The 16,923-nt window shown below is 40.4% G+C and overlaps 1 protein-coding gene across 1 annotated transcript; it reads left to right on the top strand.

Annotated features, from left to right (window-relative positions):
* The first annotated feature begins 5,203 nt into the window (after positions 1–5,203).
* Positions 5,204–6,265, top strand: LOC113359785. The gene has a single exon (XM_026603365.1). The coding sequence runs from the start codon at positions 5,204–5,206 to the stop codon at positions 6,263–6,265; it is 1,062 nt and encodes a 353-aa protein (XP_026459150.1).
* Positions 6,266–16,923: the final 10,658 nt, after the last annotated feature.

Here is a 16,923-nt window from a genome sequence, read left to right as displayed (position 1 = left end):
AGAACTCCTGAAGAGTTGACGATTTGTTGGTGGAAGAATGATTAAATGCTGGCTTAATCATTTATTCAAAATACTCGTCTGAGCCTTTGGTGAGAAAACCTAATTAATTACGACAAGGCGAGGGATCGACCATGGGGTCATGAAACTGGCCATGGGTTGTCACGTGACCGCCTGACGATCGCTTCACGAAAATCCAAAGTGTTTGGAAGAGTTTTGGACCTAATACGAGCAATTGTGCAAATTAGGTCAAAACTGTGAAAATTGATGGGACCGGCTTCCGTGAGCCAAAGAACCAATCTTGGTCGATCAAGATAGCGTGCCCGTGTCCCCAAGGCGTCTGTGTCTCAGTCCTGAGAATTTTGATATTTTCTGGCGTGCAATTGAGCATCCATTCGAGAAAATATGCCAAAATTAGGGTTTTGACGAAAACTGAGGAAAACACCATGAGATGATGAAAAATAATCATAAAATAAGGAATGAGGAGGCGTGGGACCGCCGTGGTCAAGGCATGGTCGGCCGGTCGTGACCACGGTCCCGTGGTGCCTTTTCCTTAATTTTATAATATTTTGATGATTTTATGAAAAATTCATGAATTTTGAGAAGTTTGATGAATTTAGGGAGTTTCCATGAATTGAAGGAGTTTTCATGAGTTCAAGGAAGAAAAAAATATTAAAATAATAAAAAAGGGCGTGTGGGACCGTGGAAGGCATGGCCGGCCGGCTTGGGCCCGGTCCCACGAGTTTCCCTAATTTTTGTGTATTTTTCATGTATTTTTGATGAATTGAGGGAATTTTTCCTAATTTGAGAGAAATACCATGAAATCAAGGAATTTGATGAATTCAAGGAAAACTAATAATAATATAATAAAACAAAGGGGCGTGTGGGACCGACTAGGGCATGGACGGCCGGCCAAGGCCCGGTCCCACAAGTTTTCATAATTTATTTTATTTTATTATTATTTGATGATTTGTGCAAAAATACCATGAAATCATTGGCTCAGTGGAGGGAACCCAATGGGTGCAGCATTCTGGCTCAGCGGTTGCTCACATCTTCTAGCCAGAATGACAAGCAAAGACAACTCAGTGGCAAGAAGAAGAAGAAAAAGAACTCCAATGTGGACGCCTGCAGGAAGAAATTAACATACGGCCATTATACTGCAGCCATCCGCATACTCTCCTCAGATGGACTAGCCCCTCCTACACCTGACACATTACACGACCTCCAACTGAAACACCCACAAGCTCCACCACCTTCAATTCCTGCGGAGGACATCAATGCTCCTGCTTTATCAGTAGACGATGCACAAGTTCTGACTGCTATCAAAAGTTTCCCTAAGGGCACCTCATGTGGCAGAGATGGCCTTAGAGCGCAACATCTACTAGATGCCCTGAGTGGTCCTGCTGCAGACGTTGGTGAAGAGCTCTTAACCTTAATTGCAGGTGTAATCAATATGTGGTTAGATGGGAAATGTCCTTCTATACTAGGAGAGTACATTTCAAGCGCTCCATTAACTCCACTACTCAAACCGGGTGGTGGCATACGACCCATTGTCGTTGGAACGATATGGAGGATACTTTGCTCCAAGCTTGCTGCAACTGTAGTCTGTAAAGACTTGGCTCCTTATTTTGGAACATATCAATTTGGAGTGGGTGTGCCATGTGGTGGTGAAGCCATATTGCACGCTGCAAATAGGCTGCTAGAGATGAAAGGTGAGTCCAATACTAATACTATGATGCTCATAGATTTCAGCAATGCCTTCAACCTTGTAGACAGATCCTCATTGATTAGAGAAGTTAGAACCCCTTGCCCAGGCATATCTCGCTGGGTGGAGTTTTGCTATTCAAATCCTGTCAGGCTCTATTATAATGACTCCACACTTTCATCAGCTCAAGACGTGCAACAGGGAGACCCCCTTGGTCCCCTATTATTTGCTCTAACATTACAACCTCTCGTAAATATGATTGCTAATCAATGTAAGCTAGATCTTGATGCATGGTACCTGGATGATGGCACCATTGCAGGCGATACAATGGAGGTAGCTAAGGCTTTGAACATCATACAGATGGTAGGGCCTAAGCGAGGACTACAACTGAACATCAAGAAGACTGAAATTTACTGGCCATCACCAGATCCAAGATGCAGTCAAAAGGGTGTCTTCCCAAGAGATATTGGCAGGCCATTAAGTGGTGTAAAACTCTTAGGAGGCCCTGTTAGACTAGAATCTTAATATTGCAGTGATATTGTTCTTCACAGGGTGGATAAAACCATCCAGTTGATGCAGAAAGTACAACAACTACACGATCCACAGTGTGAGTTGCTTCTACTGAGAAACTGTACTGGGGTTTCTAGACTCTACTTCGCAATGCGCACCACCTGCCATGTTCATCTGCAAGCTTCCTCTACAGTTTATGACAAGTATTTACTCCAATACTTGTGGCAGCTAACGGTAGGTGATTGTGCTGGGTTTGGCTTAGTCCAACAACGTTTAAACACCTTGCCAATTAAGGATGGAGGGTTCGGCATCTATACTATGGCAGACACTTCGAAGTATTGCTATTTGGCTTCTCATGCTCAGACCAAACATCTGCAGGAAACCATTCTTCAACTCTCACCGCCTGCTGACCTCAGTCCAAGTTATGTACTAGCTCTTCAATCATTCACTCAAGCTTGTGGATCTCCTGCTTCCATTTTCAGCGTCATTGATGCCGCCCAGGAACACTTACCTGCCAGCTTCAACCTAAATGAACGAGAATCGTTAGTCTGGAAATGCAACAGGCGTGAACATGCAATGGATTTTCTTAAGGTAGTTCCTATCAGTGGACTGAACCAAACTGTCGCACCGAGACAATTCCAATCCGTTCTTAAATACAGGCTTGCCATCCCCTTCTTTGAGGAAGATAGCAGGTGTTCAGTGTGTAACATGCCGATGGATGTTTATGCAGACCATGCAGTCCACTGTGCAAGTGAAGTGGGTTCAAAATTCAGACATGACATGGCTCGTGACGCTCTTCTTGACATATGTTATAGGTCAGGTGTTGTGTCTCGTAAAGAAGTCTCTTTAGGGTTTCTTTCAAACTCTGACAAAGAACTTAAGCCGGCCGATATCATCGTCTATAATTGGGAGGACGGTAAAGATGTATGTTTTGACGTCACCGGAATTTCACCTTTCACTACCTCCAGACGACATAACACTCCTCCGGGTCAATCCATCACTGCAGCAGTGAGTCGTAAGCGTACAAAATACTTAGATAAGTGTACTGCACATGTTTACGGTTTCAAGGCACTAGCTTTTTCTACCCTGGGAGAATTGGGAGATGACTTAGTTATATTTCTTAAGAGGGTGAGCAACTGCCTAGTTACTCACGATGTTAATTACAAAATAGGTAGTTCTTTGTTCCATAGGCTAGGTATTATTATTCAAAAAGGTGTCGGCGCCCAGCTTGTTGCTCGGTTGCCTTCTACTGACTTGTAATATACACACTGTCGTCTTGCTAATAAAATGCCCCGAGTGGCTTTTTTTTTTTTTTGTTGAAACGAAGGAGTTTCCTTAAGGGGATTTGTTCCGGACGATTTTTCAGGCGACAGAAAGCTTGAAGATTTGTTCCGGCAATTTCTTCAAATTTCTTCCATAGAATTCCGTTCACTCTTCATCTTTCAAATCCCCTTTTTATTTCCTTTAGATTGATGTCATTCTTAACCACTGTTTCTCACCCACCGAAGTAGTTACGGCGGTTACTTTTTATAGTTTCCATGCGTAACACCCGTTCTAGATCATCTTCCTCATCACAACATGGGGTATCATCATCTGCGGCGTCGTCTTCTGTATCAGAGTCTCAATACTTTAGCCCAGCAACGGATTTTACTTCATCACATGATTTTGGGGTAGATACTGAGTCAAACGGTGACCACTTCCATTGTCCTTTTAAAGGGTTTGACGATTGCAAATACGGGGTTAATGGTAGAGGGTGCGTTCGCAGTTCGTTCGCCAGACACCTTAACGACAGACATTTTCATACAACAGAGGCTAAACAAACCTGCAAGGAGAGAATCGGAAACAACTTAAATGTTTTTACAGCCTGGGAATGAGTTCTAGGGTCATTACAGATGTGGCTCTGCAGTATATGCATGAGTATGCATGTCTGGAAAAAACCCTATCGTCATTCAAGCCATCAGGAATAATTGTCTCAGGGCCATTCAATGGGAATTGTGCTGATTTCCTTATCTACGATATTACCAAGCCTTTTGCGAATGTCGAGGACACAACAGACACTGTGGTTGAGAATACTCCATCCCTATCACTAGTATTCCTCCACCTTGTCGACTGAACTTCTCAAGAACTCTTAAATCATGCTTGGATGTTGTCGTATTAAGTCCCACTGACTTATCATCATGGATAAAGTTACTGCTCCTTCCTATTTGCACTCTCAACTTTACACTCCTAAGAGCACACCCGAAGAGCGTCTGGCAATAAGAAGCTCCTTCAAGTTGCTTCTATCAATTGTGCAATGCTCACCTGGAGGGAACATAATGGTTGTGTTACTCTCATCACCAAACTGTTGGAGGTACCAAAGCGTAAATCACTGAGCAAACCAAGAAGCAAGAAGACTCAAGAGAGTGCCAACTTGCATGCTTGCAGAAAGAAGCTGAATTTTGGGCACTATACATCGTCTATTCGAGTTCTCTCGTCAAATGGTATTGCACCATGCACTGCGGATACACTCACAGAATTGCAGGAAAAGCACCCACATGCTCACCCTCCTACTATACCCGTTGAAGCAATCAATGCTGATGCCATTGTTGTAGACACGGGTTCAGTTCTTGGTGCTATAAAAAACTTCCCCAAGGGAACATCCGGTGGCAGGGATGGTCTCAGGGCACATCATCTACTTGATGCCATGAGTGGAGCAGCAAGCGCAGTTGCAGATAAACTTGTAACATCAATCACAAAGGTGGTAAATCTCTTACTCGCTGGAAAATACCCTGCCATTCTAGGAGAATACATTTCCAGTGCTCCCCTACGCCGTTGCAGAAACCTGGTGGTGGTCTCAGACCCATCGCTGTGGGTACCATATGGCGCAGGCTAGTTTCCAAAGTTGCAGCTGTGAAAATTGGAAAGTAAATGTCTACCTATTTGGGAGACTACCAGTTTGGTATGGGAGTTCCATGTGGTGGGTAGAGTATCCTCCATTCCGTCAACAGACTCATGGAGTTAAAAGGTACAATGAACAATAATTCTATGTTACTCATCGACTTCTCGAATGCATTTAACATGGTAGATCGTACAACACTACTCCAAGAGGTCAGATCACATTGTCCTGCAATTGCTCAGTGGGTCGAATTTTGTTATGCTAAACCGGCTCGGCTATACTATAATGATTTCATCCTATCCTCGGGTAAGGGAGTGCAGCAAGGTGACCCCCTTGGTCCCTTGCTCTTCGCGCTTACTCTTCATCCTGTTGTATTGAGCATCGCCTCCAAGTGCAAGTTAGACTTAAATGCGTGGTACCTCGACTACGGCACCATTATTGATGATACGTTGGAAGTCTCCAAGGCCTTGGCTATAATTCAATCTGAAGGTGTCCGCAGGGGTCTGCACCTCAACATCACCAAAACCGAGTTATTTTGGCCTACACCAGATCCACGGAGTTTAATTCCAGGCGTTTTTCCGGACAACATTGGCCGACCCTCAACCGATGTCAAGCTCTTAGGTGGTCCGGTCAGCCTAGATTTACAGTTTAGCAAGGAAATGGTGATGCGGAGAGTTACTAAAACCATCAATCTCATGTCAGTCGTCAAGAAGCTCAAGGATCCGCAAAGCGAACTATTATTATTGCACAATTGCACTGGGGTCTCAAGATTATACTTTACTATGAGCACAACAAACCCCTTAGCATTGCAGCAAGCTATGACTCACTTTGACGATCATCTCTTTCAATATTTGCGACAACTTATTACTGCAGACGGGGCAGGTTTTGGTCCATTGCAATACCGCATCGCTACCCTTCCAATCAAAGACGGAGGTCTTGGCGTGTATACGATGCAGGACACCAGCAATTACTGCTACTTGGATTCACAGTTTCAAACTCGGGCTATACAAAACGTCATACTGAAGGACACCTCTACTACCAGCTCAAGCCCAACATACCAGCAAGCCTTAGAAGCCCACATCCAAGTTTGTGGTCTTACCTCTTCCTCACATAGCTTTGACGATATATCCCCTCAATCTATGCACTCTCTGGCTGTTTTATACTTCGAAGCAGTTTAGAAACGGATACCCACAACCTTTCATATGAGTGTACGTGACAGTGTGTTATGGAAGTGTAACAAGCTTAAGCACGCCCAAGATTATTTACTTGCCATACCCATTGCTGGTTTGAATCAAACCCTTGGACCCCGTCAGTTCAGAAGTGTTCTCAGCTACCGCCTTGGCATTCCACTGTTTCCCGAAGGCAGTCATTGTTCAAGTTATAAGGAGATGGACATATTTGGAGACCATGCCCTACATTGTGCTAGCGACGTCGGACTTAAATTCTGGCATAATCTGGTACGTGACGTTTTTATGGATATATGTATCAAAGCCGGTGTCGCATCACGTAAAGAAGCCGCCTTAGGTTTTCTTTCTGATGGGAATGCTGCTTTGAGGCATGCCGACCTATTGGTACACAACTGGGAAAACGGCAGAGATACATGCTTATATGTCACAGGCGTTTCTCCCTTCATTGGGGATATTCGTTCTTTCACTCCGGGTCAAGCTCTCTCTAGGGCGATTCTCCGTAAACGCAACAAATATTTAGAGAAGTGTGAGTCTCATGGTTATGGCTTTCATATTCTTGGTTTCACTACATTAGGTGAACTAAGTGAGGACACAGTGGCTTTTGTAAAGAGGTTAACGAACTGTCTCTCTCACAATGACGCAAATTGTGGCACTGGCAGTTTTCTTTTTCATCGTTTAGGTATTGTTATTCAAAAGGGTGTTGGTGTCCATCTTGTAACTAGGTTACCAACACATTTCTTGTAATGTTACTCTTTTCCCTATTTTCAATAATAATAATAATAATAAAATAATAAGGAATCATGGGGTGTGGGGCCGGTTGGGACCAAGACATGGCCGGTTGGCCGATGGTCACTCCCCACACTCCTTTCCTTAATTTTATATTAATTTTTATGGATTTATGGAAGTACCATGAAACCGAGGAGTTTCCTCGAGACGAAGGAGATTTGATAAAATGAGAGAATTTTCATCAAATCATGGAAAATAATAAAAATGCATTAAAAATATAAAACTGGCGTGGGATTGACCACGAAACGGTCGGTCGGTCGTGTGTCCGTGCTCCCAGCACCCTGGTCAATATTTTTAATTATTTATATTTTCTTCTCTATTTTGCATAGGTTCATCGTTTCGTTGTATTTTGAAATACTCATTCGTGAGGTGACTGTTAGTGTATCGTCGTTGAATACACTTCCACCATTTGAATCGGGGCTTACTTAGAGGTAGCTCAGACGCCCGGTTGTTGATTATTTATTACTAATTGTGGATTTCAGTGGAGAATAATTCACAAAACTGAGTAATAAGATGTTTATTATTAATTCATAGGATCAGCTGAGGATTCGACTATGAATTCAGAATAATAAAGTGAGCATTACCATTCCATGGGATCGTAGACTCGACCATAGAATCGGAGTAATTAAGATTTATCTATTACCATTTATGAGACCTGTTGTGGATTCGATCATGAAATCGGAGTAATGAGATAATATAGTTATTGCTATTCTATGAGATCAGGCTGCGGATTCGATCATAGAATCAGAAAAATTGTTATTGCCATTCCATGGGACCAGTCGTGGATTCGACCGTGGAATAGGAGCAATAATAGATTATTCTGGGAATTCAATAGTGAATGTCACGGCAGAATTAATCTTAATTAGGAATAATTAACTTTGTGGCTCTATACTAGCAGAGCAAGCTGTCTAGGAGCATTAATTATCCCGATATGAGCTTGTCAGTAAGTCATATCTTTTATATAGTCAGGGTAAACTTGTTGTTTGTTCCTGAAGACGTTATCGCTCTATACTAGCAGAGCAAGCTGTCTAGGAGCCGTCCATCTCGTGATACTATATAGAAATAATCACTAAAAGTATTCAGTATTCATGAGATATGTCGTTGTTCAGTCGTGAGACTACATATCTACATGTACTCTGAGAGAAAGTACTCTCCGTTGAGAATTCGATGAGAGACCCTTGTCTCGATACTCACGTCTGATTGCTGAGTCAGAGCTTCGTATAATTATGAGTTTACGATTTTAGCCTTTGTCGAAAATCCACCATCTACAAACTTATTCACTGAACTCAACACTTAGCAGTTCCTTAATCTTGCAGAAATCCACAACACATCCAGAATCCTTGAACATCATTGATCCCACACAATTCTCGGCTTCCCTCCTACAGATCAACCCATCTCTCTCTTTGTGACCGAATTGACTCTGGAACGGCCATTGACTTGGTTTAGGCCGGAGTCCTACATATTGATCTCTAGAATCTAAGCACTCCCTTTGCAGTGCATCTGTGTGAGGTTGAGCAGTTTTCTCGGTTGAGGAGTCTCGACAACACGTCTGTCTCTTCAATTCCCTAAAAACCCAGCAAATTGTTTTTCCCCATCTAAAAGTGGCTATTTTTTCTACAAACTGAGCCAAATCCGGGTCCTTTAGCCGCCCTTTAATCCAAGAAATAATCGAGTCTGTATTACTTCTTGAATTAATATTTTCAAGTGAAAATCCAAACCAAACAGCTCTGGAAAAAGGACAAGATATGAAGAGATGTTGTTCAATTTCCTGTTCTTGAGAATTACACATCTGACAATGAGGTTTTATAACTGAGTTGTGGGCTACGAGTCTTGATGAAGTTGGGAGGGATTTTTGTAATAGTTTCCAAATAAATAATCTTATTCTTGGAATTACCTGTATTTTCCAAACTTTTTTCTAAGGAAAATACATTAAGAAATCATTATCCTAATTTTGCTTTACTTGAAAGTTATACATGTTCTTAACCGAGAAATACCTTGACTGGTAATGTATCCATCTAATTTTATTTTGCTATTGTCTCTTTGGAGGTATTGCTTGAATTTTTCTCTGACCTCTAGAGGGAGGAATTTGTTCAACTTTTCCTGATCCCATTTGTTTTCTTCCGTTATCAACTCTTGAACCATTTGTGGTGCCGGTTCTTGAAAATTAGATGATTGTGAGATTGTGTCCTCATTAGGAACCGATCTATCCTCCCAATTTTTTGTCGAAGCTCCATTTTTTACTTGCCAGACAAAAATCCCCTTAATTAGGTCTAGACTTTTTTGGATACTCGTCTGAATCCACGATAAATTTGAAGTCCTAAATACTCGTTAAAACCTTGCCTGAAAAAATCCATATGGACAAAAACCAGGAGAAGGAAAAAGAGTACACCATTTCGAATTGCGGGTAGCAGTAGACTCGCGTGCCTCACTGAAATGTTAACAAGGAAAACCTAGAGGGAAAAAATCTTGACTAATGAAAAAGAGCACACGACATAAGGTCAAACATGCCAAATACCCATTGATTTATAAGGCTTTACTCCCCCAGATGAGTAGCCTTCTAAGTTGATCCTTGTGCCTGATAATACTGCATAGAGTTCATGACCATCCTTTAACATCTTTAACAGCTTCCTATACTCGAGAAACTTGGTTCGCTTTTCCTCTGTGCAATTTCATAATTATCTTTTGATTGTGTCAGCCATTTATTCACCACTAGCTTTGTCTGAACAATTATGACTGACCAGAGGAAAAAATATCCTCTACTAGACAACCAAATAGGAGAACATTTAGCTGCTTTAATAACCTGCTAAACAATCAAAAACTCAAACAATCTAGTTTTTCCCCATGGGAGACATTATGCAATCTTTTATCTAAAAGATCAAACTTAACGGTACCACGAAGATGAAGAAATTTTCTTCGGACCAATATCTCGATATTGGTACAGGGTAAAATCAGTCTTAATTATTATTACAAACCCAATATCAGGTATCTATAACATATTTCAGATAATTTACATTTTACATTTCTTTTGTATAAGACAAACCATACAGTGATATATTACCTTTGTTGAAATTTAAACCGATCAATCTTAAGTAAAAGAACGAAAGACTGTAATTGTGTTAGATTGTCCATTTAAACATGTTTAAACCTTCAAGGTTGACGAAATTAATGGACTGGTAGCTATAATATTTTATCAATAGACTACAATCTTGTTTACCGAGATTCTCATCTCGAACTCCTGCTTTAAGCATTTTTGTGATTTGGAGAGCTATTTAGGAGTTCCAATCAAGTAGATGTATTACATATCAAATTTAGTAAATCTATAGTTTATGGGTGTACAAGATGGTCCACATATCCATGTATCAGATAAGTATTCACTTAACCAATTGATCACATTCGTCTAGATTGCTTCAAACCACACAAAGCTCGATAAAGCTGGTGGTGTTTCTGCTGAGAACTGAAAAACTTTAGAGATTTTCACACATACCTTTGTATTTAGTTATTCATATAAAAACGCAGTAACCACATCCATTAGATGTACGTCGAGTCCTTGAAAGACTACCAGACTAATACCAAAGAGATAATTGCATCCATAACAAGGAATATGTTTATTTGTAATCCATATCAGGTTTTTGTTAAATGCCTTGTGTTGTTAGTTGAATTCACTTTTGTCATTGTGCAAAAACACCCATCTGTAGCCACTAGGGGTTACATTTATTGGATGTCAGGACTGAAAACACCCACTTGTGGCCAAGAGTATCTCACGTTTCTCTCCATATATATTTCGAATGCTAACTAGTAGCCAGATAGTTGCGTTGTTTCATTCAGCGCAACCAAAATTCTACTTTTCGTGGAATGGTTCAGCGTGATTGTTTTATTTTTTTGATCCGACGACTGAGATGGTTGTACTGTTCCTTTCAGCTGACCAAATTCTACTTTTCGCGGAATGGTTCAGCGCATCTAGATGGTAGATTTGAATGACCATAAGATTAGGGTGGGTATACCTGACCTGGACTTCCGACGCTTGATTGGTAATTATAATAATGATTGTTCAAAAAATTCAAGTGAAAATTTTGGTCTGGTCTGATTTGAATTTTCTTCACTAGCTTAGTTGGTAATGCCACATTCGTCATGATCGGATTGCATAAATTCTTCAAAAACAAAACTCAATTCCAGAAGTCAGAAAAAAAAAACATTTACTTTGCAAAAAAAAATAACTCTTTTACTTCTAGAAAATACTTTCAAATTTTGTTCCAAATACTTTCAAATAACTTTTTTTTTTTTTGATAAAGGCCTTGAAAAGGGCTAATGACCCCCTTCAACTGTTGGCAATAACCAAACAGGAGGCACGGACCAGTACATAGAGGCTTTGTTTGTTTTTGCGCATTGAGCTAACTCATGAGCTACAGAATTACAAACATGCGGTTGGAAATTAAAAATACAAGCCACTAATTTAGAAGAAAAGAACTGAATGTCTTTGAAAATAGCATCCGTACGCGAGTCTCCATCAAACAGGCCAGCTGAAAATTGATCAATGAGAGTCTTCGCATCACTTTCAACAATGATATGAGTTAACTGCTGCTCCAAGGATTTCTTCAGGACTGCCCAAATAAATCTAGCTTCAGCTTCTTCAGCAGACTTTACTTCAAAAACTAGGGATGCACAAAAAGAGGCTTTGCTTGAGAAATCCCTCATCACATAACCTGCACCATTTTCTCCAAAAATGTCATCATAGGCACCATCAGTATTACAATTTATCCATACAACGGAGGGGGGCATCCATTATCACATAAGTTAACAATAATAGTAGGAGAAACAGTAAGACATATTTTCCTAGTTAAAAGCATGGCTCTAGCTCTTGCTAAGATAGCTATATGAGTTTCTTTCAGGTTTTGGAAGATGAAATTATTTCTACTAGTCCAGAGAGGCCACAAGATAGTAACAAAGAGGCACTGAGCTTCATCAGGAAGTCTATACAAAGGGTCAGTTAACCAAAAAATAACCAATCAATGAAAGACTTGTTTTGAAAGAATTGAGTATTGATGCAGAAATCAGAGAGAAACCAGACTCGGCTAGCAAAAGGACAGAGAACCAAAACATGCATTATGGATTCTCGAGGATCATTGCACCTAGCACAATCAACAGTATACATAGGAATTCTGGTATGCAAAATAGTTCTATTCAGGAAGAGCATTTCTAGAAGCTTTCCATCTAAAGACTTGGATTCTGTAAGGAACCCTAATTTTCCAAATACGCATCCAAAGATTTTTACAAGGGGAGGGACTAAGACCTCTGAGCCCCATGTAGGCATATTTTGAAGAAAACTTCCCATTCTTTGAAATATCCCAAGCCCTCATGTCAGGAGTGCATAGTTGACTTAAGGGAATGGTGACAATCTTCTTGACAGAAGCATTATCAAAATGAGTGTTAAGTTTAGACAAATTCCAAGTTCTGGTATGAGAATCAATGAAATAAGAGACTTTGATACTAGGATCAGGTGGTACTAAAGGGTAGGTGTGGTTGTACCCAAGGTTGGGATCCATTTGTCACACCAGGGGTCAATGAAATGACCATCCCCAACAGTCCAGGAGATGAAAGGCTTAATAAGTTCTTTTATAGCATGCAAACACTTCCAAGTCCAAGAGCACTTAGTGATGCACTTGGCATTCAAGAAATCAGTTCTAGGAAAGTATTTGGCTTTAAGAACATTAGCTAGTATACAAGTAGGATTTTCTAGAATTCTCCAGGCATTCCTAGCCAGCATAGCCAGGTTATTTAACTCAGCCTTTCTAAATCCTAGTCCACCTTCAGTCTTAGGGGAACATAGAATATCCCATCCTAAAGGATGTAGTTTCCTGAAGTCTCTCCCCACCAGAATTTACAAAGATGGGAATCCATTTGTTTACAAATATGTTTTGGAATAAGGAAAGCTCCCATTTGAAAAAGGGGGATAGTTTGACCAATATGTTTAATCACAGTAGTTCTAGCAGCTTGAGACATGAGATTATGTAGCAAGATAGAGATTGTGACATCCACATCTTTGAGAATATATACCCATATGGGTTTGAATTTTGCAGGCTTGAAACACAGTAGGAGTGCCAAGATATTTTTCTCCCAAATCTCTGCTCTTAATCTCTATGATGTTATCCAGAAGACCTTTCATGTGTTCAAGAATTTTCCCACTAAATAAAATACCATATTTATCAAAGTTTATTTCTTGCCAATAGGCCAAGCAGTATTTTTGAAGATAATCTTTAATAACTAGAAAGTTTTGAACAGTAGCTTTAGAAAACAAAAGACAATCATCAGCAAACAGCAAATGTGTCATTTCTGGAGCATCTTTACAAACTTTGATGCCTTATAAAATTCCTTTCTTTTGAAGGTTGTCAATGTAAGAAGATAGAGCTTCAGACCAGATGATATAAAGATAAGGGGATAGTGGGTCCCCCTATCTCAGGCTTCTTTCAGGGTGAAAAAACCCTGTAGGGATACCATTGAGAAGGACATAGTATCAAACTATAGAAACACACTGGTTAATGAGTTTTATCTAGTGGTTTTAAAGACCCATTCTAGTCAAGACACTCTCAAGAAAAGACCATTCTAGCTTATCATAAGCTTTGGACATATCAAGTTTAATGGTAGTTATGCCTTCAATTTTGTCATAATGATTGACAGCAAATATAACCTCATTAGCTAGCATAATATTATCAGAAATACTCCTCTTAAGAATGAAGGCACTTTGATTTTGGGAAATTATGTTGTTCATGAAAGGTTTAAGTCTATTAGCAAGAGTTTTCGAAAGAATTTTGTAAATAAAATTGCAAAGCCTTATTGGTCTATACTTGGATACAAGCTCATCAAGAGGAACTTTAGGAATGAAAGCAATATTAGTATGATTGAAAACTTTAGCAATATGCCCTGTCCTGAAGCAGGTTTGAGTCATGTCAATAATAGCCTCACCTACTATATCCCAATTTTTTTTGATAAAATAGACCTGTAAAACCATCATGGCCTGGAGCCTTTTTTTCCCCCATTTGAAAAACAACATTCTTGATTTCCTCAGCAGTAAGAGGCAAATTTTGAAGAGAATTATCTTCAGTAGAAAACTTAATGGGGAGATCAACAAGGATTTAATCTTTGAATTGTTGAGGATGAGAGGAATACAGGTTTTGAAGTAATTTATAAAAGAAGTTCCAATACTATCTCTATCAGTTAGAATAATATTTGTGGAATCCTTTATCCAACTAATAATAGCATTTCTTTTTCTCCTAAAAAGAGTGACTCTATGAAAATAGGGTGAATTTATGTCACCTTCCATGAACCAAACCTCCCTAGACTTGTCCTTCCAATATAGTTCCTCTAGATTGTAGAGATATTCCGGCCTAGCCTTGAGTCTAGAGGTAGTACTAGTATCAGTTGGATTAGAAATCTGGACCTTTGCCAAATCTTTCCTAATGGTAGATATATTAGCTTGAATATTACCAAAAGAAGTTTTATTCCAGTCCCTAAGACCTTTTTTGGTATTTAAAATCTTAGCTTTCAGTTTATAGGCAGGAGAACCTACTACATTAACAGACCAAGAGTTAGCAATAATGTCTCTATAGGTAGGATCTTCAATCCACATAGCCATAAGTGGAAAAGCCTATGCATACAAACATCCTCATAATTGAAACCAATATGCATGGGGCAGTGATCATAAGAATCTCTGGGTAGATTGTTAACACAAAGTTTTGGGCATAAATCCTCAGCAGATTGGTTTATAAAGCATCTATCTAATCTTTCCAGAATTAAATCAGGACCCTGCTGCATATCAGACCAAGTAAATCTAGTACCAAAGAAACCCGGATCATGCAAATTGAAAACAAAACAAAAATTTCTAAGGTTTGAGAAATCAGAATCATCAACCTCTAACCCACCATTTTTATCTTCAGTTCTATTTTGGGGTAAAAACTGATTCTGCTGGTTTTGGTAAATTTGGGTGTGCCACCGAGAAATGAATCTAAACCCTAAACAAATGCATTGCACGGGAGTACTTTAGATTCGAGAGTTCAATCTGTACAATTCTGGCCTAAACCAAGAAACGCCCGTTCCAGTCTTGCTTCGGTCACAATGTGAAGCAGAAGGGTTGATCTTAGGGAGGGAAGCGAAGAAGGTGTTGAGATCAGAATGGTTAACTCTGAAGGTGTGGCTATTTTAGGACTTGTATCAGAATATGGAACTAGCTTGTGGAATATAAGCTATCAGTTCTTGGTGTTTTTCTGGATACTTATGTTGTTAACCAAAACTCTGTTGTTATTAGTCAAAATAGGTCGAAACCTATTTATATCAGTCATAATTGCATGCACCCTGATCTCATAGGAAGTGGGAGTAGTTGAGTGATGGATAAGTGGGGTCATGTGAAAATATAGAAAACCACGTCTTATTATGAGGGAAGAAGAGTCAGTTTACACCCACTACTTCTCTGCCACCACTAACTGTCCACCTTTCCTGACACTTTCTCATAATGGGCGTGTTGCACGCCGCACGCTATAAACCGCCAGATCAATACCATGATGAGCATCCCACAGTTTGTGACACGTTTGATGTCTCGAGTATTTTATAGAAAATATGTAGCAAGTTGCTGGGTCTTGCCTAATTATTCTGACCAATCACATGCAAGCTAGGTGGCGCGTAGTTATGTATGACGAGCCAAGTCATGAGACTTGTCGCAAAGAATAGCATTGGGCGCTATTAGGTTAAATAACTAAGTTATTTGTGAAGCCGATACTCATAGAATATCGTATGTATTCGATGCATGTAAAGCATCGCTTTTAAGCAAGCATCTCAAAATAATTGATGCATGTAAAGTATCTTGCATAAAGCTCGCTTAAATCAGTCGCGGAGCTTAATGTCTTAAAAAGAGCATGACCGACCATTTTCAGGAAGCTGCTAGGAGCCATTCATGCTCGCCAAAGGCAGGACAATCGGTCCCTATAGGAGAGTGGTGGCTGGCGACTATGGTGACATCATATTGGTCGCCTAAGATTTAATCTAGGCCGGTCAATTCGGCTGGCGAAGTTGGACGACCGAGATGGTTTGCGGCAGTTAATGGATGCCTTAAAATTCATGCAAGCAGCGCGACCAACCCCTTTTGGACGATCATTTGGGAGCCATATGCGAAGGTCGCGGCTTAGCCGATTGTTTCTCCTGGAAGAGGAGGGACCAATGGTCACGACCACATCTTGTTCGGCGCCTAGAATAGAAGTTTGGCCGACCAATTTTTCTGGAGAAGTTGGGCGGTTGAGATGATTTGCACAGTTAATGGTCGTCGTTGATTTAATTTAGGTTTTATAAAAGCCGTGCGGCCAACCTATTTTAGGGCCAACGTTTTTGGTGTTGGCTCCGCGTTAGGAATTGTTCGATCGGCCAGCACAATACTGGGCAGCTGGTGAATGTATTCGATTCTTGCACGTTGATTAAGGTCGAATCTAGGACGGTCAATCCGGCTGGCGAAGTTGAGCGACCAAGATTATTTTGCGGCAGTAATGTAATGTCGCTTAATAGAAATTACGGTTTATAACTCGCGCGGCCAACCTACTTTGGGTAAACGTTTGGTGGCTCTTCTTGCGAGTTGGAAGAATTCCGTTTGGCCAAGGCATTAGTGGGCCCGCATGTGTGTATGGTGATGCTTGTCCGGTCGCGTCAGGGAGCGGCTAAGCTTGATAAATCGAGTGGCCAAATCGTGTGGTCGTGATCGTTTTTGAGACTAACATGGCAGTCTAGATTAGATTCCTTAAGGAATTAGGCGCATCACCAACCAAATTCCAACTTTATTTAAAAGTGCGTGTGGCTGGTTTAAAGCGATCTGATTGGTCGATGGGAAAGGG

This window comes from Papaver somniferum, chromosome 3, assembly GCF_003573695.1.
Source record: "Papaver somniferum cultivar HN1 chromosome 3, ASM357369v1, whole genome shotgun sequence".
Lineage (NCBI taxonomy): Eukaryota > Viridiplantae > Streptophyta > Magnoliopsida > Ranunculales > Papaveraceae > Papaver > Papaver somniferum.
This window is presented reverse-complemented; position numbering and strand designations above follow the sequence as displayed.

Excerpts from the sequence above, each read along its gene's own strand:
- LOC113359785 (XM_026603365.1), top strand. The coding sequence starts at position 5,204 with ATGGAGTTAAAAGGTACAATGAACAATAATTCTATGTTACTCATCGAC.